This window comes from Zonotrichia leucophrys, chromosome 7 (assembly GCF_028769735.1).
Source record: "Zonotrichia leucophrys gambelii isolate GWCS_2022_RI chromosome 7, RI_Zleu_2.0, whole genome shotgun sequence".
Classification (NCBI taxonomy): Eukaryota; Metazoa; Chordata; class Aves; order Passeriformes; family Passerellidae; genus Zonotrichia; species Zonotrichia leucophrys.
Window position 1 is genome coordinate 20199788 of NC_088177.1, and position 26135 is coordinate 20225922.

Sequence of the window (26135 nt, forward strand, 5' to 3'; positions counted from 1 at the left end):
TCCCGCGGAGGTTGGGGCGCCCCCCCGCTCCCGCCGTGATTTGCGGTGTGTCACAGGCGGCGCTTGCCAGGGCTTTGCTCCGCGCACGGCAGAGGAGGGCAGGGGAGGCGAGCGGAGCAGGAATTCGCTTTTCCTTAAGCTCAAACGATTCTTCAAACCTTGACAGGAATTGACTTTTTTTTTTTTTTTCTTTCAAGACATGATTTGTTGTGGGCTTGTTGTGCTTTTTATTAAAATGCTCTCGTGGAGTGCTTAGAAAGGTTGGCTTTGCACAGCCTCAGCTTCCTTCTTTAATAAATGCAGCCTCGGCTTACAGTTTTTCCCTCTGATGTGTCAGCTGGGGGACTCACTCTCCATCTCAAATGCACCCAGACTGCTTAAATCATCCTTATTTCTCTCAGAGGGAAGAGAGACTTTTGCTCTCCAAAACTTTTCACACCCTCAGTTAATAAAACTTCTCTGCTGAAAGGGATGGATGTGACACTGTGCTGAGGATTTCATGGCCGAGTGCTGGATTATTGCTGTGGTGTGAAAGGCTCCCCAGCCTTGGTAAGCACATTGAATGTCTTCTTAAAATATGAGGTTGAAATGCATTTGGCAACGGCTGTGTTGCTCAACACAGCCCATCACCGAGGTGTCCTGTGCCTCTGCTGAAGCCACTCTGCTTCCAGGGCTGCACAGAGAGCTGGGCTGGGATCCAGGACGCAGCTACTCTATAAACCCCAGAGACCAGGAGGGCAAAAACAGCGCTAGAAATTTGGGCAGTTTTTGTAGAGAAATCAAGTCTGTTATTAAGCATGAGATTGGCAGCTGATCCAAAGGGTGACAAAGCAGCCATGCACTGCGCCAGGAGGGACCTGATAGGAAATTATCAGCAACATCTGGGACAGCGATTTCCTCCAGGTTTATAAACATTTAACCAAGGAAATGTTAGCAAAATCCATTGCAGCAAACAGTCGTGAGCCACCAGCATGGGCTGGCTCACCCTGCAGCCCTCCAGCCACTGCTGCAGCACAGGGAAGCAGAGCTGTATTTCTTCCCTTGATTTTTGGCACCCGGGCCGAGGCGGGGGCAGAGCTGCTGAGTGTTTAATGCAGTGCTTTCCATTTTGGATATTAGTAGTGCAGCTGAGTTATGACACAGGAGCTGGGAGAGGAGTCATTCCCTCTCAACACATTCAGGATTAGTTATTTTCCCATTAAACTGCTTTAGACACGGTGAGTTTGTTGCCTCAAATGGGTCACTGCATGTAACAGGAGTTGATAGGAAAGCCTAGTCCTACCTGATCAGTGTGAGCGACAACACAGACCTATTGAATTCAATGCAAATTTTGCTACAGATGCATACAGACTAAAACTCAGTGTCACCCTCTGTATTTACACCACAGGGTTCTGCTGAGCAGCCACAGTAAGGCTGAAAGGACACAGCAGGGACACAGCAGTGACACAGCAGTGGTGGCCCTGGGTGCAGTCAGGTTCCCAGTGCTCAGCTCACCAGGAGTCAGCACCTGGTGGTTCACCAATACTTCTCATGGCCAGGTGGGTTTGTTCATTTGGGGTGTAAAGGGGGAAGAAGTGAACTATTATTTCAGTGCAGCTATTGAACAGAGCCATCCAGCTTTCATGGGAAGAGGCCATTGGGAGCTTCCCAATAGAGAGAACGTGCCTTTATGAGTGTTTGTCATCAGGGTTCAGGGGGCCTGGAAATTATGGAGGCAATGGACGGGCTCCCTGTGGTCCCTTCAGGAAGGAGGTGAAGCACCAGTCAGCCTGCCAAAGTCATTGTCCACAGCAAAGCTGGCACCAGGTTTTGCTCAGTCCTGTTGGATGGCTGGTGATAGACAGAGGTGTTCTTCAGTGAGAGACAGAAGAGAGTGAGGCAACGGGAGGCTCTACTTGCACCTGCCTGCAATTAATTAATTACGAATCCACTCATTAGCTCAGCCCCATGGCTCCCCTTACTGCCAAGCCCCCAGCTGTCCAGAGAGCAAGTCATTATTTGAAAAGATTTCCCATTAAATCCAAAAGAAAAGGAATATTTGAAAGAAGAAGGGGCAGGAGAAACAGCAAGGGTGCACACACGATTGCAATCAGCTGTAGAGGATGTGCAGGAGTGCCTTGATCCCCATCTTGGAGCAGCCCAAGAATGATGGAATAGATTTCATTAGCCTGAATCAGCCCCTGATTACTCTTGTGCCATGTGAAACACCCCCCATGGCTCCCCACAGTCTGGCCTCTGCTTGCAGTGGGTACCTTTGTGTGCATGGCAAATGCGCCAGGGCACTCCAGGTCCCACCCCATCCTGCCGGCTCCGCAGCAGCCCCATCCATGTGCAATCCCAGCTTGTGCGGAAAAAAGTGCCAGAAGATTTAAATTTCCTGAAGTGGGTACCTGGTTCCCTTGGTGCCCAGGCACAGCTTCAGCCCAGCTCACAGGCGTCTAAGCCCAGCCAGAGCACACATTGCTTTGTGGGCCGTGTTTCCATTACCTGCTCTCTGCTGCCTGCTTTAGCTCCCTCTCACCGCAGTGATTTACAGGCGGTGTTACGGCAGGACAGCTCTGACACTGATTGAGTCGCTTATCTGCCGTCTCCGTCCTGCTCCCTGACAGCCTCTCCCCCAGGTATCAATCTGCACATCAGTTCTTTATTCCTAGGTGAGAGGAGAGCTGTCAAGGTTGCAGCTACACTGTCATCTTCATCTAAGCTGCCAGCCACCCTTCATCGCTTAAAGACCCTCTTTAACACAAACGCTCTGGGAGGGGGTCACCGTCTTGGAGATGGCAGCAAAATTTCATTTGCTCTCAAGGTGCTCAGAGCTTGATGGATTGGCTCTCATTTGTCAGGGTGCCCATAAATAAACAAGAGTTTCCAAGCTGTAGGTTCAGCCCCACAGCTTCTCCTTTCTGCAGCCCTGCAGTGGCTCCTGGCTGCCTGCTACAGGGAACCAGGACCCCTGTGAGACACGGGCAGTGTGACAGAGGGCTGCCACCAGGGCAGTGTGACAGAGCAGAGGGAGGGTGGAGAAGACAAGCATGTGGAACCAGGCTTGGCATTGGGGTTTGCCAGGAGTCCCCCCTGTCTTTGTGATGAACAGCGCTGAAGCTGAACTGCAGAACACCACCCCATCCCAGTCACTGCCCACTTTGGCAGGTTCATAGAATCAGGACAGGGACACGCTGGGATACTAGCACCTGTACCCTGAGGTGGACAAACTGTGACAGGCTGGCCCCCACCAGTGCACTTTAGTTCTAAATAATTTTTCTAAATGATTTTTAGCCTAAAACTGCACTGGGGAGAGGATCCTCTCTGGGATCACTGGCAGCATTAGACCATGGCACAGGGTGACAGGAAAGGACCTGCATCCACTTTGGGGTTTGCTCTCAGATGCTGCTTTTGGGCCAGAGCAGCTTCCAGCCATCCCCAGCTCTGATAGGAGATGCTGTGTGTGTGCACTGGATCTGTGTTAAAACCCCATGTCACCTTGGTGTGCCACTCAGCCTGGGGTAATCCAAAGGGACACTGTGCACAGCAGAGGAGAGCAGTGGGCATGGCCCTGCGTGCCTCAAGTTGCACCTCATTCTGCTGGGGCTTCTGTTACCCACAGCCCTCTTCAGTTTGGTTTCCTTGTTGGTGCTCTTTCATGAATAAAAAAGCCACTGAAACATAATCTCTACCATAATGTTTATTAAATAGTAATTTTAAAAGGTTTTTATACAAATCATATAAACACAGTTTTATTTTTTGTTTTGTTTTGTTTGTTTGTTACACCGAAGAATCACAGTAAAAGCTCTTTAAGTCCGTAAGTCCTGGCTCAGCCAGTAAATGGTCAAATACCTTGAACTGCAAACCTTGGAGAATTTCCATTTCTGCATATAATTTCTTAATGGTTTAATTCCCATGCTCACCTCCAGCACCTTCCCACAAAATGAAGTCACCCAGAACTACAGCCCGCTCATTAGCAACATGTCCTGCCATGGGAAGCGCATGGAGGCAACAGCCCATTTAAGCAAAGGCATTAATGCCGATTTTCTTTTCCTTTTCTGAAGTTCACAGAGGGAATTGCAATCAGCAAACCTAATCTATTTGCAGAGGAGGATGCAATGAATTGAATGCACCAATGACCTTTCCCCCCCTCCCTGTTGAAGTTACAATCAAACACAGTTTTCCATAGAACAGTAAAGCACCTGGCAGAGGTAAGTGAGGTATTGGCTGTGCAGCATGATCGGCCTTCTCTCGCCTGGCGAGCTCACACGTGGCCCCAGCTGCCAGGGGCCAGCGGGACACACGGGCTGGGCCCGTGCCACCTTAGTGCCAAGGTCAGCAGTACTCCCCTGCCCCAGATCAAGAGATACATTAACACGAGTCAGTCCCACGGAATAAGTCACATACACGATACATACAGAGAATTCACGTGCGTGTGCAAACACACTATTTCTGAATATATCTATATATGAACTCTTCTCTCTGTACGCCTACTAGACACCATAACATCACCTTTTTAATTATATATTTTCACCTATTGTTTGCCTAAGTTGGCTTTTCTACTGTATGGTCCTTTTCCATTCATCCTTCCCCTCTCTGGTGATTTGAAGGGAATGAAATCATTGAGCAGCAGCAATCCAGCTTTGAAATGGTCTGGTACATTTCCTCTCACTGCCTCTGTTTCTTCTGTACAGTAAAATAACACCCCTGTGGAATTTGTCTGTGAAAAACGCCAAAGGGAGTAAGGTGATTCAAAAGGAGAATCAGAGACACATTTACTGCTGTTTTTGTCGGGTGCACAGTGTGAATTAGAGAAATGGAGTCTTTGTGTGCACTTCTCTGCGTGTGTACACCGACCGCAGAGGTGCTGGTGACGCAGCTGCTCTCTCTGCTCCCCCAGCACATGTGCACCTTTCTCACAGCAGAGAAGGGTTTTTTTCCCTAAAATCTTACTGTCTGAGGGAGCTCTTCATGAAACAGCAGTCAAATGTTCCTATTCCCACAGTGCCAAGGAGCAGCTGTGGCACTGCCCATGTGTCCATGCTCATCTCCTCTCCAGATGTTGCTTGTGTCCCCAAACACCTGGGCTCCTGCACGATGTGTTTGTGAGCCTGGGCAAACTGAGCTTCACAACACATCACATCTTTGTCAATAGCAGTCGGTGGGGAAAATTATGCCATCCCACTCCAAACTACTTGCCAGGTAAAATGTAAAAACCAGGACATGCCAGGTATTACCAAAGAGCCCCTGGAAAAGCAAAAGCCCAGTATGACAGAAAGGTTTCTAATTTATCTGTGTGCAAGCTGATAGAGGTGATCCACCTGTACTGAACTGGAAATGAAGGCATTGCTTTGGGGTTCAGCATTTCAACTCTTTTTTTCTCCATTCAGTTATTTTCATAACACTCATGTCCCACAGCACAGCGGTAAGTGGAGAGGTACCAGCTGCCACACAATGTAGCCAGACCATTTGGAAGTAGAAGGACCAGATTTCTGCTGGGCTCTAATCAGCAGAGAGTGGTGAAGAAGAGCATTCTGTGGGGAAGGATGAAGGCCTCACTTGCTATTTGCTACAGCACTGATCATCAGCTGGAGGAAAAATACTTCTAAGGCACTTGTTCAAAGTAAAAAAAAACAAAACAAACAGCTCACAGATAGAACTTGGGGGTTTTGCTACTGATCAGGAGCAGCACAGCTTTGCTCCAAAGGGGATGTGGTGGCAGCTGTTTGGTCCAGCAGTGCTGGTGGCACCAGCTCACACCCCCCAGCTCCAGGGACAAGGGGAGCATCAGGAGGGTGAGGGGGTGCCAGTGGGCACCATGGCCAGGCTCCCCAGGGCTGTGGGCATGGCTCCAGCCTCCTTCCCTGATCATTTTCCCTTCCTGGCACTTTGGAGAGGCCTCAGCACTGTACCTCAAGTCAAACCCCAAGTGAAGCCCCCTTCCCAAAGCCATTGCCTAAGCGCCACCAACCCGACAGGCTCTATCTTTCCTTTGCTGCAATTTTCTCATTATAGCAAAAATTAAATGGCAGGCTCAAGAGGGGTGGGAGATTCAAATAAAGGCCTTCCTGATGAAGGCTTCTGCTGTTGCAATCAAAGATATGGATTTAATAAATGGCTCTTATTCACAAATCACTTTAAGGCTCTTCAGCTTTTCTCAAAGAGGTGCTTCTACACATAGGGTTTCCCTTCTATTTTCTTTCTTAATGATTTCAGAAAGTGCTGTTGTTACTGTTGACAGTAAAGCCAGTATCCCACCTTTCCCCTGCTACCAGGAGAAGGAAAGTTGAAGGTAACAACACGCTTCCATTTTCAGGACCGCAAACTGCAGCTTCCTGTTCTTAGTGTGAAGCGCACAAATCCCTACAATGATATCTGGATGGAGACTAAAATGGACAGGGGCTCCGTGTGTGTGTGTGTGTGTGTGTGTGTGTTATTTCTAAAGAAATCCCTCAGCCTCCTCAGCAACTTACCAGAGAAAGGAGGTGGGAAATAACAATCAACATTTAGTTTCTCACATCCAAAAGGTAAACCAGGCTCCCTTACCACATCCCAGCCACTCACATCAGCAGAAAATGAAGATGAACCAACAAACAAGGGGCTCAGTCCCCCTCGCCTGGCACAGTCTGGTTTGCAGGAAAGCCACTCGGTCCTGGTGGAGTGTGACCCAGCAGCAAGACCTGGTGGCAGGAGCAGTGCCTCTCCTCACTCCTGCTCCCCTCATTCCCTGTTATGGCATTCAGTTCCCATAGAAAACAGCAAAAAAGTACCCCCCTGCCAGCCCACCTCACCGGGCACAATGCCATGGGTGATCCCCAGGCACCCATCAGGCCTCCGAGCAGCACTTCTGGTGGTTCATCTTCACCTTGTGCTTGATGCCGTCGTACAGTTCGAAGTTGTAGTTCTCCAGCGTGGTGGAGCTCCGCGAGGACAGCCCGGCGTACGAGCACGTGCAGTAGAGCAGCAGACCCGCGCAGATGGCCCCAAGGAGGACACCCAGGGAGCTCATGGCTATGATGGTCACCAGGATGGGATCCAGGGTGTATAGCCAGCTTTTCTCTTTGTCCAGCTTCCCGGTTCCTGGAGAGTTAGTAGAGAACAGTGTGTCGTTCCTATCCGATCCAAAGTAATCTGCAGTGGAACGGGCACTTATTATCCAGGGATCACTTTTTACTCCCCCCTCACCTTTTTACATTTCTTACTTGGAGCTGCGATGGCTTTACAAGAGTTAAAGTATATTATATAGGGACTATCTCATCAGGATTCACTAACCCAGGTCTAGAAATCATGTGAAGCACCAAACTGCCAAGAAAGTTAGGCACCCTGATTCACTTTTAGACATCAGACTATTGACATAATGTGCAAGCATTCTAACCCACCGAAACTCTGGCCCTTCCAGTGCCACTAGGTTCAAAACTATGGAATCAATCTGTCACAGGTCTCAGACTTAATTTTCTTCATTTACAAGTCAAAATGCCATGCAAGCAGCAATTAATGCTTAAAAGATCAGTTTCACTTGTCCTAACACAAATACAATACATTGACTTCGCAAGGTTGCTGGCTGTTGGAAAACAGGAAAAGAAAACCAATGCCTTTGAATGCTAAGCCATCACTTCAATGTTTGTTCTCAAGTGTGTTCTAGCTCCTGACAGCACTAAAGTTGAGATTTGTGAGTAATCTGAGCATCTGATACTGAAATACAAGCTGTCACAGCTGAATTGTCCGTGTGTGTATGGACAATGTCCATGTCCATGTCTATTTGCATACCAACCTAGATCGTCGTTGTCTTCAAAGTCTTGCTCAGAGCTTGGGAAGTCATCCTCCATTCTTGGGAAGTTCACTGGAACAACAAAATGGGAAGCACTGTTTGTTAAAAGAGGCCTTCTGGCAGCATCATTGTCACTGGTCACTGGACTGTGAGACCAGCCAGAAGAAAGTAATTGTTAAACTACTACAAGGCTCTTCCTTGTGAAAGGAGGAGGAACTCATTATCTTCCCTTGGCCAAAGTCAATGAAGACTCTTGCACACTTAAGAGAAGAGGATCTTCACACTATGTCACATTTCATAACCACCAGATCACCAGCTTTTAAGAAGAAAAGAGAGTGAGCAAAAAGCAAAGAAATCAGACACCTTGAATAGCACTAAAATATTGTCATTGGTGCCTCCATAATGGCCATAATTCACTATTAACATGCTCATGGGTATTACCCTTACACGTTTGAGTAGGATCTTAGTGCCTGTCATTACTTGCCACTAATGCTGGATCCATTTAGCACACACTCTACTTTTCATATTTTCCCATACGTCTGACTGGATATAGACCTTCAATGACCCAGTTCCTCTATGGATTTCAGATAAATTCACAGTAATTTGAGGAATTTATGAGTCTTCATTATATGTTTTAATACAAAAGTTGATTGAAATGGAGAGAGAGGCAAATGGCCATATCTAGGCCCTTATGTTAACATTTCCCTGATCCAAATTCCTTTTAGTGGTGACATCTCTTTCTATTGTTCAGCACAGACCAAGGACTAGAAACCAAATGCACATATTATAATCTGAGCAGAAGTAAGTTATTTTCCTGTGCAGTCTTCGTATCATTTTCTCTGCGTACAGTTACCATGGCTCTTTTTCACTTTTCCAAAAGAAAATGTCTTTTCATTTCAATCTGTGAAGAGTTTTCAAAGCTGACTGTAACTTGGGGTACTCAACTGAGAAGGTGTCTTGAAGTGATCAGGAATGCAAAAAATCAGGGACTAGAAAGCGATAGAAGTCACACCTTGGAAGTAGTTGTGATTGGAACCAAGATTACTTTATGCCTTGTGCCAAAATGGCAAGAAGAGTTTAAAGAGGTTACTTACAAACAACAAAAACTTAAGACTGTAACTTGTACCTAAAAAGCCACATGCAAGAAATTATTCAAAACCTTATAAAAGAACATTTCTGCATATTTGCATGGATATTTAGGACTTGAAAAGGCCTCCTGAATTGTCAAATACACTTTTTTGCTATCCCAGACAACTGTGTCAGGCAATGCATGCCAGGGACATTTCAAGGTTCACTTCCAGGGTGGGTCTCTCCTGAAATCCATGCTGCCCCAACACCACCTGACCTCTGCTGGAGTTAATGACACCTTCTCATTCCTCAGGCAGAATTGTATCTGCACCCAAAGGATGAAGGGATTTCTTTGAATTTGCAAGTGAACCTGGCAACAGGAAGGCTCAGAGCCAACACCTGCCCCTCCTGCCGATGAGCTCTGCATCGAGTGAGTCAGTTAAGCTGACTCAAGGCTGCTGGTACCTTGTCGGAGAAACACAGGTGCACACTGCCTTCTGTAAATCCTCACTTTAGCGGTGAGTTCACATGATTTCTCAACAGTTCTCGAACTGACAGGCCCAGATGGCAACATCTTAGGGCTGGAAGAACTGCCTGAGGGCCTCTTGCAAACATTTAGATCCAAACATGTGGAAAAATAACTTGCAAAGCATTTCACACGTGGAGATGTCTGAGCTGCTAGTCACCCACTGGAAGACAAGCAGTGAGATTTGCCATCCATGTCACCCACACAACCCTACAGAAACTATATGTTGCTCAAAACTGTATGAGCAGAGGTCAAAATTAGATGACAGTCTGCCCGAGGAGTCCATGTGTGGAGAAAGGCTCTTGGAAGTCATTTGACATTCCATATTGTAGCTGCTCTAAATTTTGTGTGAGAACAAGCTAGCAATTTGATCCTTTTGTAATTTCCCAGGGTAGCCTTGAGGGAAAAGCCAGAAATAAAAAAGTATTGGTTAATCAACACTTTCAAAAGAACACCAGTTCTTCCAGCCTGAAAGGAAGGAGCACTGGGAAAACTTGAAAAGAGAGAACATTTATACAAAAAGCCCAGCCTAGAATCTGTTTACTCTTCTAGTGATTTGCTCAATTCCCCATGCTAATACAACTCTTAAGTCCTGCTTAAATGATATCTTCCTACTTGCCTATTTTCCTTCCTCCTCAGGCCCTCATTTTTCTGTTCCCCACATGCCATTTCATTGCTATTTGATTGTATGTTATCATGCAGGGCTCTACACCCTCCGGAAAGCTTTGGAAAAATGTAATTCAACGTTTCTTTTTCCATACTGGGGCTTCTCGAGTCATTAACTGAATCAGCTCAGGCTGTGTGGGTGTCTGTGGGAATTGAAGCTGGTGGTCTCAGTTCAGTTCCTAGTGGAGATGATTTAGAATCTAGCCTGTCACAGAATCTAGCCTGCTGTTTGTCATCAGTTAGGCTCCTTTGGGGCAAGTCCCAGCAATACATTGACAAGTAGAGCAGGCCACAGAAGGCAACTCCCTTAGAAAGTGGTCCCCAGAAAAGCCCTGCAAGCTGGTGGGCAGAATGGGAGAAACATACATCACTCTGTGTTGTGGAAAGCTGCTTCCTTAAAGGGCAGATTTCAGGAACAACTTACCTTGCATTTTAAAAGGCAAAAAGTATTCTGGAGAAAGGTAGACAAGAAAGTTAAGGGGAAACAGTAATTAAATATGAGGAATGATTTCTCCTGAGTGAAAGGCCATTTTTAAAGCCCGTGTGCCAAATGATAGCTGTGAGCACCTAGCCAGTCCTGGCCAAAAGATGATATTAGCAATGATTTTGGAAACAGCCAGATGCCAAGAAAGGCTGTTATCTGTTGGATCTGAGAGCACTGCCAGCTAAAAGGCTAATTTATGGGACCTGGAAAAAGAAAGATAAAATTCTAATCAGACAAGGGCTGATTTAATACCATGTTTGTATGAACTCACAGGGAGGGAGAACAGGAGAGAATTAGTATCTCCAGAGATTAAAGAGTTTCAGTGTACATCTGTTTTAAAATAGTAGCAGAGGTGGGAGGGACTGTGCCAGGGTGGATGAGAGGGGCAGGAGAGCAGACACGGCGCTCTGGTGTCCCACACAGACACACTCATGCCCCTTGCAGGAAAGCTCTCCAAACCTGCCCAAGGCAGCTCAGGTCTCCAGAGCTGAGCTCAGCTGTCTCGTGGCCTGGCACGTGCTTCCCCCACCACAGTGCTCAATGCCAGCCTTCCTGCATGGCCTTACCTGCAGCACCACCGCCTCTGGCACAGACCCCCACACCGGGCCAAGAACTATTGCCTTGGAGAGAACACCCAGCCCTGATTGCTGGAACCTGGACACATTCTTCCAAGGCAAATGACAACTGTCAAGAAAAAAATTGCTGTTTCTTTCCAGCCTGACTTTGTCTGGTTTATGTCCAGGCACCAGGTGCTGCCTCCTGCCAGGTCTCTGAGGGGAGCTCAATCACCCTGGGCAGAGCTCTATGACCTGGCATCTCTCTCTACACACAGGCATCTGCAGATTATCTGTGGTGTCTCTTGGAGTCTTTCTGGCTGAACAAAATGAGCCTCTCAGCAGGAGATGCCTTTCCAAAACAATATATCAAACTTGCAGTAATTTCCAGCTCTTTTTATTGCCGGCCTAGACCACTCTGGCACAGGATAGCCTGGCCTGGAGAGCACCCAGGATGCATTCCCACCATCCCTGTGCTCCTGCTCCCCACTTTCTGCAGGGGTCCACAAGCTCTGGGGCTGAAAGCCGTGCACCAAGTGATGGGTGCTTTGTGTGCTCTGCTCCTTACAGTCTTTCATTCCCAGTAATATCTGTGGCTGTGCCTGCTAGAACGGAAAAAGCAGAGTGTGTAGGAGGAAGAAAAACAAATTGCTGGTTTTGGGGAAATAAGCAGCACATGGTTGTTTCCCCACTGTGGAAAGGACTCGAGGGCAGCCAGCTACATGCTCACCCCTCTCTCCTGCTGCTACAACATCCCTCTTGGCCAGTGCTGTCCTGCCCAGTGAAGGGAGCGTAGGAGGTACACTGCTGCTCTGCTGCCAAACAAGTGCCCGTGAGGGTCTGAAACATGAAATACAGCCAAAGCTAGGAAAACGGGGTCAGAAATTGACATTTCCCAGTCTTGGCATAACGAGGCAGAGCCCCGGCTCTGCTCTCATCCTTGCTTTTCTCCCTTTGCTCATTCCCAGTCCTTTTCTCTCCACAGCAGTAGTGCGACTCCAACACACATCACTTTGTTTTGACATGGCGGAGCAGCCGCCGTGGCCTCGCCTTGACACCGCTCTGCTTGGCGCGGCGCAGCGCTGCTCCTCTGGCTGGGAGCCCCGGGCTGGGGGTGGCACCTCCCACCCTCGGCAAATGGAGAGGCACTGCTCACAGCAGCAGCAGCACGGGCTCCGAGCAGAAACACTCCCTCTGAATCCCCCACTGCTCTATTTCCAGCTGAAAATCCACCTCACTTCTCTCTTTCCCACTCCTCCAGAAACACAGGACTACTTTAGTTTACAGAAGGGATAAATCCCTGCCAAATTTCAAATTAAAACAGTGCTTTGGCTACAGTTGAGCATTAAAGAAAGCAAACAAGCTGCCACTCCCTGGCCTGGCCTCCCTCTGCAGTGCAGGAACTGCTGGACCTTATTCTCAGATTGCCTTGGGGCTGCTCTGGTGATGGCCAACTGTGCACACCTCAGACCACCACAAAATCATTGTCAAACTAGGGGGCATGGATGACCTCTTGCAATCCTTGAGCTTCCCATATGAAGATAAGGTGGGAAAGGTATGGCTGGGCAGCTGAAGACCCCCCACCAAAAGCACTTGGAGACATGGAGCCAGGTTGGGTGTTTGGTGTGGAGGTGGCCCATGAGCAGGCAGCTATTTCCAGCCCTGGTGCTGCCCCTCCGTTTGTGGCACCTGGCCCTGCTGCACGCACCCAAAATGAGTACCCTGCCAACCCTCCCTGCAGCAGACACATCCCCCGTTGCAGCCTGACCCCTTCTCCAGCCCTGCTTTTGCACCTCCCCTCAGCAGCGGCACCGGGCCAAGGAAACGGTGGTGGCATGTGTGTGTATGGTGTGACTGTGGCATTACACAGTGTAATCCTCTCCCTCTCCCCCTCTCAGCCCTGGAGAGCCCAGGTAAGGAGCTGCCATGCAAGTTCTGTGCTCTGCGCTACCCCAAACCAAGCATCTCCTTGGCGAAGGGCGGCACTGGGCCCTGCTGCCACGGAGCTGGGGGAGAAGCTGGCAGCCCTATGGCATCCTGGTATGTTTATCACCCTGCCCGTTGTTGCTGTTTGTTTTTACAGTGCAGTGGCTAACAACATGATGCCTCAAGCTGGCAGTCACGCCTGCAGTCTCTGCTGAGAGCCGCCAAAGCCTCTGATGGAGGAGCTGTGGCGGAAAGCCAAGCGGCTGTCCAAGCTCGCCTCGGGGCCTCGCCTGCTGTCTGCACGCCCCACTCTGCCCCTGACATGGGCTAAGTGGGGGCTGGCCCTGGTAAAGTCAGCAGGTTTTCACAGGGTTTCTAGAGGGACAAAAATCCAAACACAGCCCCACCTACAGCCTGGTTTCTACCTTGTTCCCTTGCAAGTGGCAGCAGAGGCGTTTCCACCAGGCCTGGAAAAGCCAACCTCGCCCCCACAGCCCAGGGACAAGCAGCTCTGGGGACCCTGTGCCAAGTGCCATCCTGCAGGTGCCTGCCCTGGCAGGAGGCTGACCCGACTGTGTGGCTGGTGACTGAGCTCTGCAGCCTGCTCCTGCCCGATCAGCCGTCTCAGGCACGCTGACATTGCCAAGGCACAGCACCGCCTTTCCCACGGCACCCTTTGCTTTGCCAGGTCAGTGCTCCCTCTCTCACATCCCCCTTAGGCACTGGCTGTGCCCCAGTGCTTACAGAGAGCGCCCATGCACCCCCTTCTGCTCCTTCAGCACAACACCAACTGCAGAGATAAGATAAAAAGATTGACACCATCACAGCACATACCACTAGGGAGCCATGCCCAAAGCCTCCTGTGACGCACAGGACACAATGCTGTCCCCTGAAAAACAGAGCCCCCACTGCTCCCCCAAAAAGTTTTCCTTTTTTTTAGGTAGACACTTAAATGCCTGAAGTTACTGGCAGAAGAGTTTGCATCAAAATCACACTAAGCTGTATTTATTTCCTTAAACAAAGCATGCTAATTTTAGCTGCTTTCTTCCCTAGGATGTGCTGCAGCCTGAGCAGCACCCAACTCTCTGGCCAATCTGTCTGTGGCGCACATACGGAATAATTAATCCTGAACGATTTCTCCCTTTTCGTCTGTTTACTTAACAGAATTTTTTTCTTCCTTGTTGGGAAGCCATCAGTCAGTCTCTCCCTCCCTGTTTTTCACATGTGCATATTTGTTTTGAATTTTGCTTGAACAGTCGCTGAAGTGTACAAAATGCAAATTACAAGTGTAATTTGCTTTGCTGTACAATTACAGGGAAAAAAAGCCCTCTCCCAAAAAAGCAGCATGGGTACTCAGCTTTGCTTGTGTTTGAATAGCCAGTGTGAGGGATCACATTTGAATTATTTTTTTGTTGATGGCCTGAATTCCTAGTAAAGTCAGGAAGTTTCGTTGCAAAGCTGAGCTTTATGCCAGGGTAAAGAATATGAGAGAAGGAAAATAAAGAGGGAAGGAAAAACCTCTCAAACTTGCAGCAAAATATATTTCACATGAAATGTGATGCTGCTGACTCCGCTGAAGGGGTAAAGGGTGTACTTAGGGAAGATGGGAAGCAAAACTGCTGCAGCAGAGGTCCCTGTAACAAGTTGGGAGGACGCAGGTGGAGGGAAAGCAGGGACCTATACCTGTCCAAACACTCGCGTACAGGTCCCCTGCACAGTCTGGCACGTTGAAACAGGGACTGCACAGAAGAGGAAAGGAAAGCATTGCTGCTTTCATTATTAATTTTGCTAATGGCTTGCCCATTTTTTGCTGAGCTCAGGGAGAGAGTATGTGGCCCAGCTGAGCTGGCAGCCAGGCCAGCCCCAGGGGCCCTGCAAAGTCGGATGTCCTGTCTCCAGGGGCCCCAGCTGGAGAAATTCTGTGTAATCACACTGAGCAATTTAGCACTTAGGCAACGCTGGTGAAATCCCCAAACAATCCCAAGAGTCAGTCCAGCCTCCCAAAACTCCCATAAGGCCTGGTACAAATGTAATGGATCTAAAAGCTGCTATTAATGGCCTGATCCTGAGTGCAGTGAGGCAGGGAGCCCACAGCATCTGGGCTGCTGGGAGCTGGGTCTGCATGTAGCAGGAACTGGAGCTCCACTTGGCTAAAAGCAATAGCCCTGATGCTCCAAAGAGTTTTGGAACTCTGCTTTGTTTCAACCCACAGCATTCTCATTAGCAAAGAAAGAAGAAAGAAAAACCCCAGATATTTGTATAAAAATATCATCATTTTATTACATTCCACACAATACATCTTCAAAGAATTTCAAATTTCCACAAGATATTTTTCACACACAGGCAACTGGGCAATGCTGGGGATGTCAGGGCTCAAGGAGCAGGGGAGAACTGGGAGTAAAAATCTCGAAGTGACCTTCTGTTTTGTCTTTGGTGATTTTGGTTTAAAAGACAGGGTGCCACATTCTCCTCTCTGACACACCAATGTACACTTGCTAAGTCTGTGGGGGTGAACCTGGTCAAAGTGAAATCGTCTGAACTAGGGAGACTGAGCTGACTTTGGAAACGGGACAATATCATCTGCTGACATGGCTTGGGCTGACCTGAAAGTAAGCACACGCCAGTATTTCACATCTGTTTTAATTTGCAGCTGACCGAGGGGGATAGGAATCCACATCCCAAACCAGATGCACTGTGACACCAGTGCTGTGTGATGAGGAGGCTCACACTGAAAGCACCCTTACCCTGGAGCCCCTCTCCAGGGACCTTTCAATGGCACTGCCTTCCAGGTGGCATGAGCTCCCTGGGTCTGTTCTGGCGCTGTGGGACAGGCATGTCCCTGCTGCTCTCCAAAACCTTGTGGGAGCCAGGCCCAGGTGCCATGCGCACCCACCACGCCTAATGTGCTCACTATGGCACATCACCCTGGGCTTTTCTGCACTCCTTGCTTGTTTCAGCCACTTGCTGCTGCAGCTGAGAGGATCCCACTGAAATCTGCTGTGAAACCAGCACGGGGAACTGAAACTGGCTGCACAAAATTAAGGCAAGGATGGGGATAGAGTGACACCCCCATTGACAGAGATCCCCTTGGGATAGGGCTGTGCTGCAACAGGGGCCAATACCACTTCAGCATAGTTTGTATTTTTACTTTTTTTCCCAGACCAAAAGGCAGCTCAAGACTGCAGGGAAATTAACAGAGCTGCTCATCTTGATTCATTTTATGCAATATTAATGGGCAAAAGAGGGATGGGCACTAGCAAGTTTAGAAGGGGGGAGGGAATCTGATCAGTCATCACAGATGGACACAAACAAGATGGAGAACCTTGCTCACTGGAGGTACTTTTTTTTTGCCTGCAAACAGATTAGGGTTAAAAATTCAAACCACTTTTGCATGTCATCATTCAGTAATTTATATAAGGCATTTCCACTACAATACACTGGGCCATTCAACAGTCAGAGGCCTGTGGAGGCTCCTCCTTGCCTCCCCAGTTAAAGCAGCAGCAATAGCTGGCCCCCCCAGGTGCACTGGCTGGGCTTGGCTTGCTAGATGTTACTGGTGCTCTAAGAAGCAGAACATTAGCAAACGCAAAACTGACATTCTAGAAAGTCAACGGGCAATTTTAATGATTCAGCAGCTACGGATTGGGCAGAAGGAAAAAAATCAAACCCAGAAAAGGGAACTATACTTCTCCCTTGAACATTTCTAGCAGAAAGACAAGGAGGAGCCCTCTCCCCCTTCCCTGTGTAAAAGCAAAACCATCAGCACCCAACGTGAGGATACTTATTAAATAAATAAACCTTCAATTCTCAAGAAACTACAGTATTTAGCATCCACTAAGACCTGCTGAAGTCTACGTGTTACCCTAAGGCTGGCTTTAACAGATACAAACAAAACATTCATTATGAGCTTCTCTGATATAAGGCAACTTTAAATAGATTCACTTGCAGGTGGGGGAAGAGGAGGGCTTCCCCTCCCTCTTCCAAACAATGGCTGTGTTTTCATGTTGGCTGCAGAAAGAATAAAATGGAGAGATCTCTTGCTTTTTGAATGTCTATGGACCTCTCTGGATTCTTCTAGCCACCTGAGGCGGACATTCCTACTGTCCAGCCTGGCCTTTCCTCAATTTGCACCCAAGACATTAACACTATCAAACAAGAAACCCAGCCAAAGCTAGATAAGGCAACAAAAAAGCATTGCTCTCTTCCCCAGGTAAACAAATCAGGGCATTCATCATAAACACGTCCCAGACCTTCCAGAGAGGAGGTGGGAAAATTAACAACAACAAAAACAAAAATAAAAGCATTCCCTGTGCAAGTAGAAGCAACAACAAGCAAATTAAAAAGGGGCTGTTTCTAAATATACATTCAGTCAGCCAGACACACACAGTCCCATGCACACTCACACACGCAGGTTTAGCACATGCACACGAGCCTCACACACGCTTCCAGGCTCACCATCAGGTTCCCTTGCAGGTTGCCTACGGGGAGGAGAAAAAAATCCCAAAACCCAAAGAAGGTGACCAACAACAAAAAAAAAGCAACTCCCCAAACAAACACAACAAAACAAAATAAACCCCCACCTGACACCCCAAGTATCTTTGAAAAGTAATAGAAAGGGAGCGTTCACTTTTGAAGTGAAGGGGCGGTGTGTCTCTTCTGGTGATCCAAGATGCAGCATTAGTTTAGAGTTTGTAAAAGATCTGGGGAGGGTTGGGGGACGGAGAAGGGATGGAGATATCTAAGAGTTCACACGTATGCTAGGTAAGGAAAAAAGTGCAAAACTGAGGCAACGTATTTGAAGTCTTAGTTTCTGTCTGTCTGTCTGTTTTGTGTTTTGTTTGCTTTCTCGTTCCTGTTCGGCTCTCAGCAGCGCAAGTTGGGGTCTTGCTCTAGTTTTATGGTTAGGGTGGGCTCCACGGCCACAGGGGCCCCGTTGGCATAGTGGGAGGTTTTGTAGGTGATGGAGTGATCACTCTTCTTGGCCGCATAGCGGAACCGGTGGTAGTGGAGCACAAGGGCCAGCGCGACGGAGACCAGCACCACAACAGCACCTCCGGCGGCAATAACGTAATACCAGTAGGCTGGGATGGGCTGCACTGACACCGTGTCCACTGTGGGCTCGGTCCCTGGCAGGAGGGTTGCCCCTGGGGAGGAGACACAGAACAGGGTTGCTAGGTGGGAGGCATGCAGACGCACAAAAAGAAACACACATGCTTTCAAGAGTACAGCACGGAGCAACACCAGGTCCCACAGCCGCCTCCAGATACAGGGCGTGCTCCTAGGGGAGGGCACAGCCTGGCATTTGCTGAGCCCACATTTCCAAGGGCCTTTCCCTTCCCTTTTAATTAATCAGGCTGTCTGGAACGCAATACAAATTCCATATGGACTATTATTACTGTTAATTTTGGCATCAATGAATGTTTTTTTCCCTTCTTTATTTTGGCCATCTCCAGATCAGCCACCTGGTTTTGTCTCTACATGGCAGATGTTGTCAAGCAGTGACAAAACACATCATGTTCGTAATTGGAAGTAAAGCATAATCTCAGATGGCCAAGGAAGTTACCACAGGAGACTGGGAAAGAGATTACAGGGAGAAGGATTTGTCATTCTTACTGCAAAGACAGAGAAGAAGTTCTCTGTCTGAAAGTGCTCTGCACACAGGTCTAGTCTCACTAGGTGCCCCATTCAGAGACCTAAACAGATTACCTTACTATTTCTTGAAGCAGGAAGGGATGGTAATAATTATTAACAGGGCATGGGCTGCAAAATTCAACCCAATATTCAGACAAGAAACTCATGGTCTCTGCAGCTTCAGCAAGCCAGGACTATGGCTTCATGCTGATAAAGCACCACACCTTGGGAGGGCTGGAGAAGCACCTGGCTCCCCTGAACTCACGGGCAGGCAGTGCCCACACTCAGCCCAGCCACGGCCAGCCCTTCCTGCTCTTGCAGCGGTGGCGTGTTGCAGGGCAGGGCTGCCGGGCTGCTGTCCCTGGCTGGGTCACTCGGGGACATCCTGCCCTCATCTGTGGCTCAGGGGGCACCGGCAGTGCCCACGGCAGGACCGCTCCGCTCTGTGCTGCTGCTGCTGCTCACGCTGCTCCCGGGGGCAGGAGCAGCAGTGAAGAGCTCTGCACCTCCCCGGCAGCGCTCCTGGGTGGGAAAGAGCTGCAAATAACTAGGGAGGGATGTATTTTTGCACCACGTTTATTTACTGGTTACTTCAAGGGGGCTGCAGTCCCCAGGGAAATTCTCAGGAGGGTTTGCTCTGCTGCTGGACACACTGAGCCCCCCTTCCTGTGCTCACTCTCTGCTCCTGCCCTGGCTGGCTAGTGGGGAGCAGCCCCCTGGCTCGGTGCTGGCCTGCAGAACTTTGGGGGCTCCTGGGTTTGGGGTCAGCACATTGTTGAGCTCTGTGCTAACTAAACTCCAGCTTGGTTTCCTGAGCAGGCTTGGAGGACGCCAAGGGGAAAATACAAAACAGTGCAGGATGCGCTCAGCTTTGCCAGCAGCAAGGGCATCTTGCAGCACAGCCTCTGCCCTCCCCTGCAAACACTGCCTAACAGCAGAGTCACTGGCTGGAAATTTGGGATGGCAACGGCTTTGCAGCTAGTGGCACAGGAGATGAGGCAAAATGATGGTTCCTCTGCCACTCACAAGGCTTTTCTCCTGTCCCCATTCCTCAAAAACTGGACACAGGGACTAAAATCAAGAATGAATGGTGCACCCAGATGAATAGCTACAACAACAACAACAAAAAAAGACCCACCTCAAAAGCTAGAAAAAACCGCACAAGCAAGACAAATCTTGCTTTTATAGAGCAGGAGGCTGGGAACCACCCACATATTTGTCATTGTAGGCAAGGAACTCGGATGTCTCAGGAGAAGCCTCACTGCAGATATGCTGCTCTCAACCTGTCTCACCCCAGCTGCCCCTCGCCATCAGGAGTGGGGGTGGCCCTGTCCTTCCTGCCCCCCAAAAGCGCCTGCAGAAGGGGCATAGAGGCTGGGCTGTGTGTTGAGGATGGCAAAGGTAGGGAGCAGGCAGCCCTCTGACCTCCTTCCCTAACTCCATTGGGCATGCTGGTTTGGGGAATGAAAGCAGCACATCCCTATGCCTCTCCAGCAGCTGCTGCCCCTCACCTGTCTGCATGGGGGTGGCAGTGTGGGACATCCCATGGGGGCTGCTGCCAGCTCCCTGGGAGGCTGAGCATGTTCAATGATGCCTTGAGCCTCACTGATAACCTCCCACTGTCTCTCTCCACAGATCCAGCTGGCTGAGCTGGCCCAGACCTGAACGTGACCCAGCACCATCCCCAATGGATCAGCAACGCCTCTCCTGTGCCTGACAGCATGGGGGTGCTGGGCTGACCCCCAGGGAAGCCCCCAGGGGCTGCTTGCTGCATAGAGGCCACTTGTGTTTACACTTGGTGACAGTCTCTGCTTACATAGCACCTTGTTTCAGTGAGAGATTTACAAACAAACAGCTTCTCACAGCACTGATATGCACCAGGTCCCATGGTGGGAGCTGGGATGGGGAGAGGGGCAGGTGTCAGGGGTGACAACAGCCCCTGAGTCTCAAGAGAGCGGGAGGAAGGCTTCCTCCTGATGGCTGTACATTGCCCAGTGGAAGGCTGAGTGTGCAAAGGGTGGGTCTGGCCAGAGAGGAGCACGTGCCACAGTGCCCAGCCTGCAGCCCTTGCCCCCTCCCTGTGCATCTCTGCCTGCCTGGGGATGGAGGGAAGCAGTATGACATACTGCAGATGGTCCTGCTTGTGGGAAAGATCCCTTGGGGAACTCAAGCTGGCTGTAGCTTCAGGACAGCCCCTGCTTGGCCCTGACCCACTCCAGATGTCCCAGCCAGGGCTTCAAGCATGAGGGTGGTGTAGAGCCCTTCCTCAACCCCCGTTTCTGCACCGCATGGTCCTGCTGAGGAGATAGCAGAAGTCTGGAGAGTTCATTTAGCAACTGAAGTCATTAAGGAATCACACTCAGTTGTCTCTAAGCCCTAATGAAGCCAATTCCCAACATTAATGATTGTTCTTCCTTACGTTGCCAGACACTAAATATAGCTGCCCATCCACTCAACACACAGAGCTGATGTTATCTGCTCTGTTTTTACTGGCTCTGCTGCTCTCTGGAAGTTTTCTGTTATATTAGTGGAAAAGTTCACTGCTCAGGGAAATGGAAAAAAAAAATCCATCTTCTTAACTTAATAATTTTTCCACTCCCCTTTGCCTTCTGCCACACACACACTTGCCCTTACTCATTTATTCACTAGTGCTCTCATCTTAATAAAGAACTGCCTCCTGCTGTTGCTGTCAAGTTTGTGGCTGCTGTGTTTATGGCACAGCTCGGAACACCAGTCAGTGGAAACCTGATTTAATCCCTAGAGGGTGGATATTTTATGTGGTTGTGCTGCTGGTCCTCACACCTTCAACCTGGCCAGGTACTGCCCCATTCTCTTTCCAGTAGGGAACGCTCTATAGGGACTAGTTTTGGAGTTTTGCACTGAGAATCAAAACCCAAAGAAGGAAAAGCAATAGTCATCTGGGAAAGAAAAAGGAGAAAATCCTTTCCAGAAAGCTGCCTGGAGGGCTGCCTGCCTTGCTCTGCCACTGCCGTGTCACAGCTCATATTCCTTCCTGAAGTCACTGACATTAACTGCTGTGGACAAGCAACACAGCTGGACTTTTTGTAGATGACACAGATGAAAGCAAGTATTACACTCATCTAATCTGAATGCCACAAAACCAGTGTCAGTCTCAACCCCATAACTGCTACCTGTCATTGCTCCAGGGAGATATCTCTATCTTGACTTTAGGATACTGGCAGGGAGAGAATCCACCAGTCCCAAAAGCAAATTCTCCCCGTGATTCTTCTCCATGGTTTTTCTCCATGCATTATTTGGAATATATCTCTTATTTTTCACCTGGTATTTATCTAATTCCTTGCTTCCAGAAACTTGTTGTACCCTTTCTTTGAGGGTGGAACGCATCAATGCTCAAATGCAGTACAGTTGAAGCACACTTTCCTGGTCCTGTAAGATCCCAACCTAATAGGTGAAACATCTTCCACCTACACAAATTCTCTTCTTATTATTTGCTTTGTGATCCTGGAGCCTGTAAGGTGCATATTTTCAGCTTTGCTCCCAGGCCAGGAGAGGAAGGATTTGCTATTATATTTAATGGCATCTGACTTTTTTAGCTCATCATGTAATTGCAGGAGTGGGGGCTATAGAACATCTCAGTAATACATGCATAGTTTTTTCTCTCCAGCTCCATTTTCTTCTCCAGCCAGGGACTTCTTTCCCTCATTTTACCCTCCCCTTCTGTTGGGCATGTCTGTCTCTCCCTCATTTTAATTATCATGTAATTGTCTCCAGTCTCCACTTCTCCATCTTTTCCCTCTGCACTTCACTTTTCCCCAGGTCAGTGCATCCCTCTGTGCCATCTATTCCTGCCTGTCATCCAGGGGAACCTTTTCAACCTTTTGCTGCAATTGCAATTGCTGCCCTGTTACAACCAATGCTAGGATGTCCTTGAGGGAGCCAGGAATGGGCAGAAGCTGTTGGAACAAGCTGGCAAGTTCCAGGGGGAAGGAGAGGTGTGTCTGTAACAGCATCTGCCTGTAGTGCTCGGGTACCTCACTGTTTCTCCCCAGCCAGTGTGCCCTGGGGAATATGATGGGGAAGTGGAGGCACTCGGGCAGCAGGGCAGGGGCAAAGGGGAAGACAAGCAATGCGAATCAGCAGGACTTTAGGACAGACTTTAGAATAGAATGTGAGGACCCAGAGAGAGGTTCACACTGTAACAAGTCTCAAAAGACAAGGATGGTGTTTGTAAAATAGATACCAGACCAGGCCTAGGAGAATACAGAGCAATGGTGGAAGTCATGAATGGTAGTGAGGCTTTAACTGCCACCTGAGAATATCACAGCAGCTTTTCAGTAACACCACAAGCCTGAATATCAGATAAACAAGCCTATAAACAAGCAGAACTGAATTCCTAGTTGTTACAGTATGGGTGTGACTGTAAAACATGGTGTTAGACCCTGCACTTGTCCCTCACGTTGGTAACACTCCACAGCCTGAATCCCCGGGGACAGTCGTGCATGTCCCTTCAGTCTCGGCGCCTACTTTGCCATCTCTCCCAATGCACACACCCAGGAGAGACAGCTCTGCCCACATGGAAATGCAGCTGCTTCTAGGATGCAGTCCAGCCATATCTTACAGTTCACCAGCACAGTACAGACATCATGTCCCAGTGAAAGCAAAGGGCATGTTGATTCAATTGACAAAACAACTCTCAAAATTAAGGGGAGCTCCAAGTTTGCTCTTCATCACAACACAACCCCCAGACATATTCCTGAAGAGGTAGGCAGGAAAACAAAATCCAAATTTAAAAAACATGTAAACCCTTCAGACTAAACTGATGTCTGCAAAAGTAGATAGTTCTTCCCACCCCAGAGCAAGACAAACAGCACCCCCCGAAAAGAGAGAGGCAGTTCCTTGGAGTTCCTCACCTTTTCTCCTACCCTGCAGGTTTGATCAGAGAAGTGTTGGTTTCTGTTCTCCAGGCTAGTATTAAGCTGTTAAATGTACCATTTTCACCTTGTTTTCCTTTTATTCACTGTCACCTTCAGAGCTTCTGACAGCAGTTTGCTCTCTCACTTATACCTCGCAACTCCCTTCCCCTTCCAAGCAGACTCACCCCACCCTCCTTTGCCAGCACTGAACATGCCACTGCCAGAGCATCTGAGAACTAGAGAACCACCTTCCCTCACAACAATGTGAATTACTGCCACCAGATTTCACTTAACTGGCTACTCTTTTTTTCAATTTAAGTCAGTTGAAAACTACTCTACTCTTCAGCCTTCCCAGGCTTAGTTGCTCTTCAGGAGCTAAGTGCTTCTCATGATGGCAGGTTTCCTAAAGCTACTCAGTCCCAAGACGGGGGACTTGCCTGCTTGCCTGTTTTCTGTCACCTAGCAGAAGTCAGAGGATGCCATCTCCTGCTGCTGTGGTGGGGGAGGTTTAGTACACACTTGCCATTTCAGTGCTCAGAACATTTGCTGTTTGTACAAGCACACACATTGCTTTCCTTCGATGTAAAAGCCCATGCCAGCAGAACAAAACCACCGAGAGGAGTGCAGTTTTACCTGGAAAGTAGGAGTTCTCACCTGGGAAAGCTGTGATGGGTTCTGCAGAGGAAAAACAAAAGCTCATGTTAGAGAGGGGAGTATTACACACCAAGCCCCCAGTTCACCTCCCCATTGATTTGTAGCAGCTGAGTGAAGCAGGCTCCCACAGGAGCCACTCGCTGGGAACAGCACAGGGAGCCAGCCAACCTCAGCCAGCAGTGGGAGAAACCTGGCCCCAGCTGGGGACCAAACTGACACAAAAAGCTTTGACTCAAACACCCTTCAGAGGAAAATATGTCTGAGATTGAGGGTCATTTGTATTCAGCCTGGCTGGCCTGAGTCATCCAACGACAAAGCCTCACCTGGCCCAGTGATGAAACCCTGAAACCCCCTAAATTTCCAAAAGTGGTTTTGGTTTCTGGCTCAGCTCTGGCACTGTTTCTCACACGGGAACTGTGTGAATTCTGGGCAGTGATGCCCTGCTCCTCTCTATCTCACAGTGACAAGAAACAAAGGCAAGTGATAGTTTTCCTTCTTTCAAGATACTTTGAAGATGTAATCTATTACAAATTACTGGATCTGAAAAGCAATAATCGGTACTTACTACTGATTACTTTCTTGCAGAAGTAATAGACTTCTGATTATTTTTAGATTACTTCTGCTTTATGCCTGTGAGTCACAGAAGCAGACTCTGGCTCTACTGAGTTCTATGAAATCATCATTTGGGTTCAAAATGCGAATGACACATTTGTCAAAGGAAAAAATTATTGTGACTTATTAGCATTCTTTCATGCTAAAAAGGAATCAGATTACTTCCAAGGATTATATTTGCAAAAACAGTAGCCTGTGCTGGAGTCAGCTATTCTCATGGCTCTGAAAGAAAGAGAGCAGCATGGTATTGCTACCATTTCATAATTATTTTGGTGAAACTGGAAATGACCCCTAAGTTATGTTACAGTTTGCAGTGGGAACCCTTTGCTGGAAATGATCTGAAACAATCCTTATGGGTTTTAAGATCCACATTCAACTTCCTAGACAGGGTAAAAATAATTTTGTGTAGCAGTTAGGTGTGTTTTTTGGGCTGAAAATGCTTGAAGCGTCATAATTTATTAATGCTTTTGTTTTTGAAACATTAAGCTTTAGGTTCATGAGGCCCAAGATACAATAAGACTGGAGCTAGGTGAATTGCTGAGCTCCAAAGAAGTTAGATAGGAAATACTATTAGTGTTAATCATGGGTCTTGCTTCTCTTTAATGCCATAGAAGGCAAGAGATTAAAACACCACTGTCAAGCCTTAAATACCGGGAATTTGACATCTGAAGTATTAGCTCCTTTGACAGATGGGAGACCAGCAGAGTTCAAAGCATCAAAGAAACGGGGACTGACGGTGCTTAAGGGCCTCTCTGGGGCACTCCTAGTCCTCTGTTTTATTATCAGTGCTGGTTTCTGCACCATCTTTACCCTCACCTGCCCACATAGGGGGCAAGCAATGTAAGCAGCTCTTCCCAAGCATGGTTTGTCTGGTGCTTCCTCCCCTGAGAAACACCCCTTGGGACAGAGTGTTTGTCCTGTTTGGGTTAGGAGGCACTAGGATCATCCCTTGGTGGGCTGAGGAGAGCAGCTTCACTGAAAGGGGCCTTTCAAAGCCCAAAAGGGAGACAGGCTCTTCCCTGCTTTTTCCATTGCTTCAGGATGGGTCAGAGTTCCTAGTGAAACACGCTTCTCCCAGGACGTGCACTAGAGCAGGACCTCACTGCTCTGGGCAGCTCTCAGCACAGATCCCACTATTTAGATACTGCTGGTCCCATGCTCAGCTGGGATACCTCTAAATACACACCCAAGCAGGATGTGGTGTGTACAGCCAGAGCCATCAGTGTGATTGCATGGATAAGCCAGCTAGAGGAAAAGTGCAGGCAATGGCTCCACCTGCAAACTGCTGAAACACACTTTTTTGCTCCTTTTTTTTTTTTCCCAAGTCCTTTCTTTTTTTACCTGGCTTTTGGCCTGGTTTGGGAAATGG

The 26135-nt window shown here is 48.5% G+C and overlaps 1 protein-coding gene across 4 annotated transcripts in view; it reads right to left on the reverse strand.

Moving 5' to 3' along the window:
• Positions 1-3667: 3667 nt before the first annotated feature.
• Positions 3668-26135, reverse strand: part of NRP2 (neuropilin 2) — an 88782-nt gene continuing 66314 nt past the window's right edge. Inside the window, exons 15-17 of one of the 4 annotated variants that reach the window (XM_064719119.1) lie at positions 24155-24175; positions 7754-7822; positions 3668-7062 (exon numbers count right to left, since the gene is read on the reverse strand). In XM_064719119.1, the coding sequence (XP_064575189.1) occupies positions 6809-7062; positions 7754-7822; positions 24155-24175 (344 nt within the window). In that variant the 3' untranslated portion in view covers positions 3668-6808. Of the gene's footprint in view, positions 7114-7753; positions 7823-15234; positions 18119-24133; positions 24176-26135 lie in introns of those variants that run through there. The other 3 variants (XM_064719118.1, XM_064719120.1, XM_064719121.1) reach the window with 3 other exon arrangements.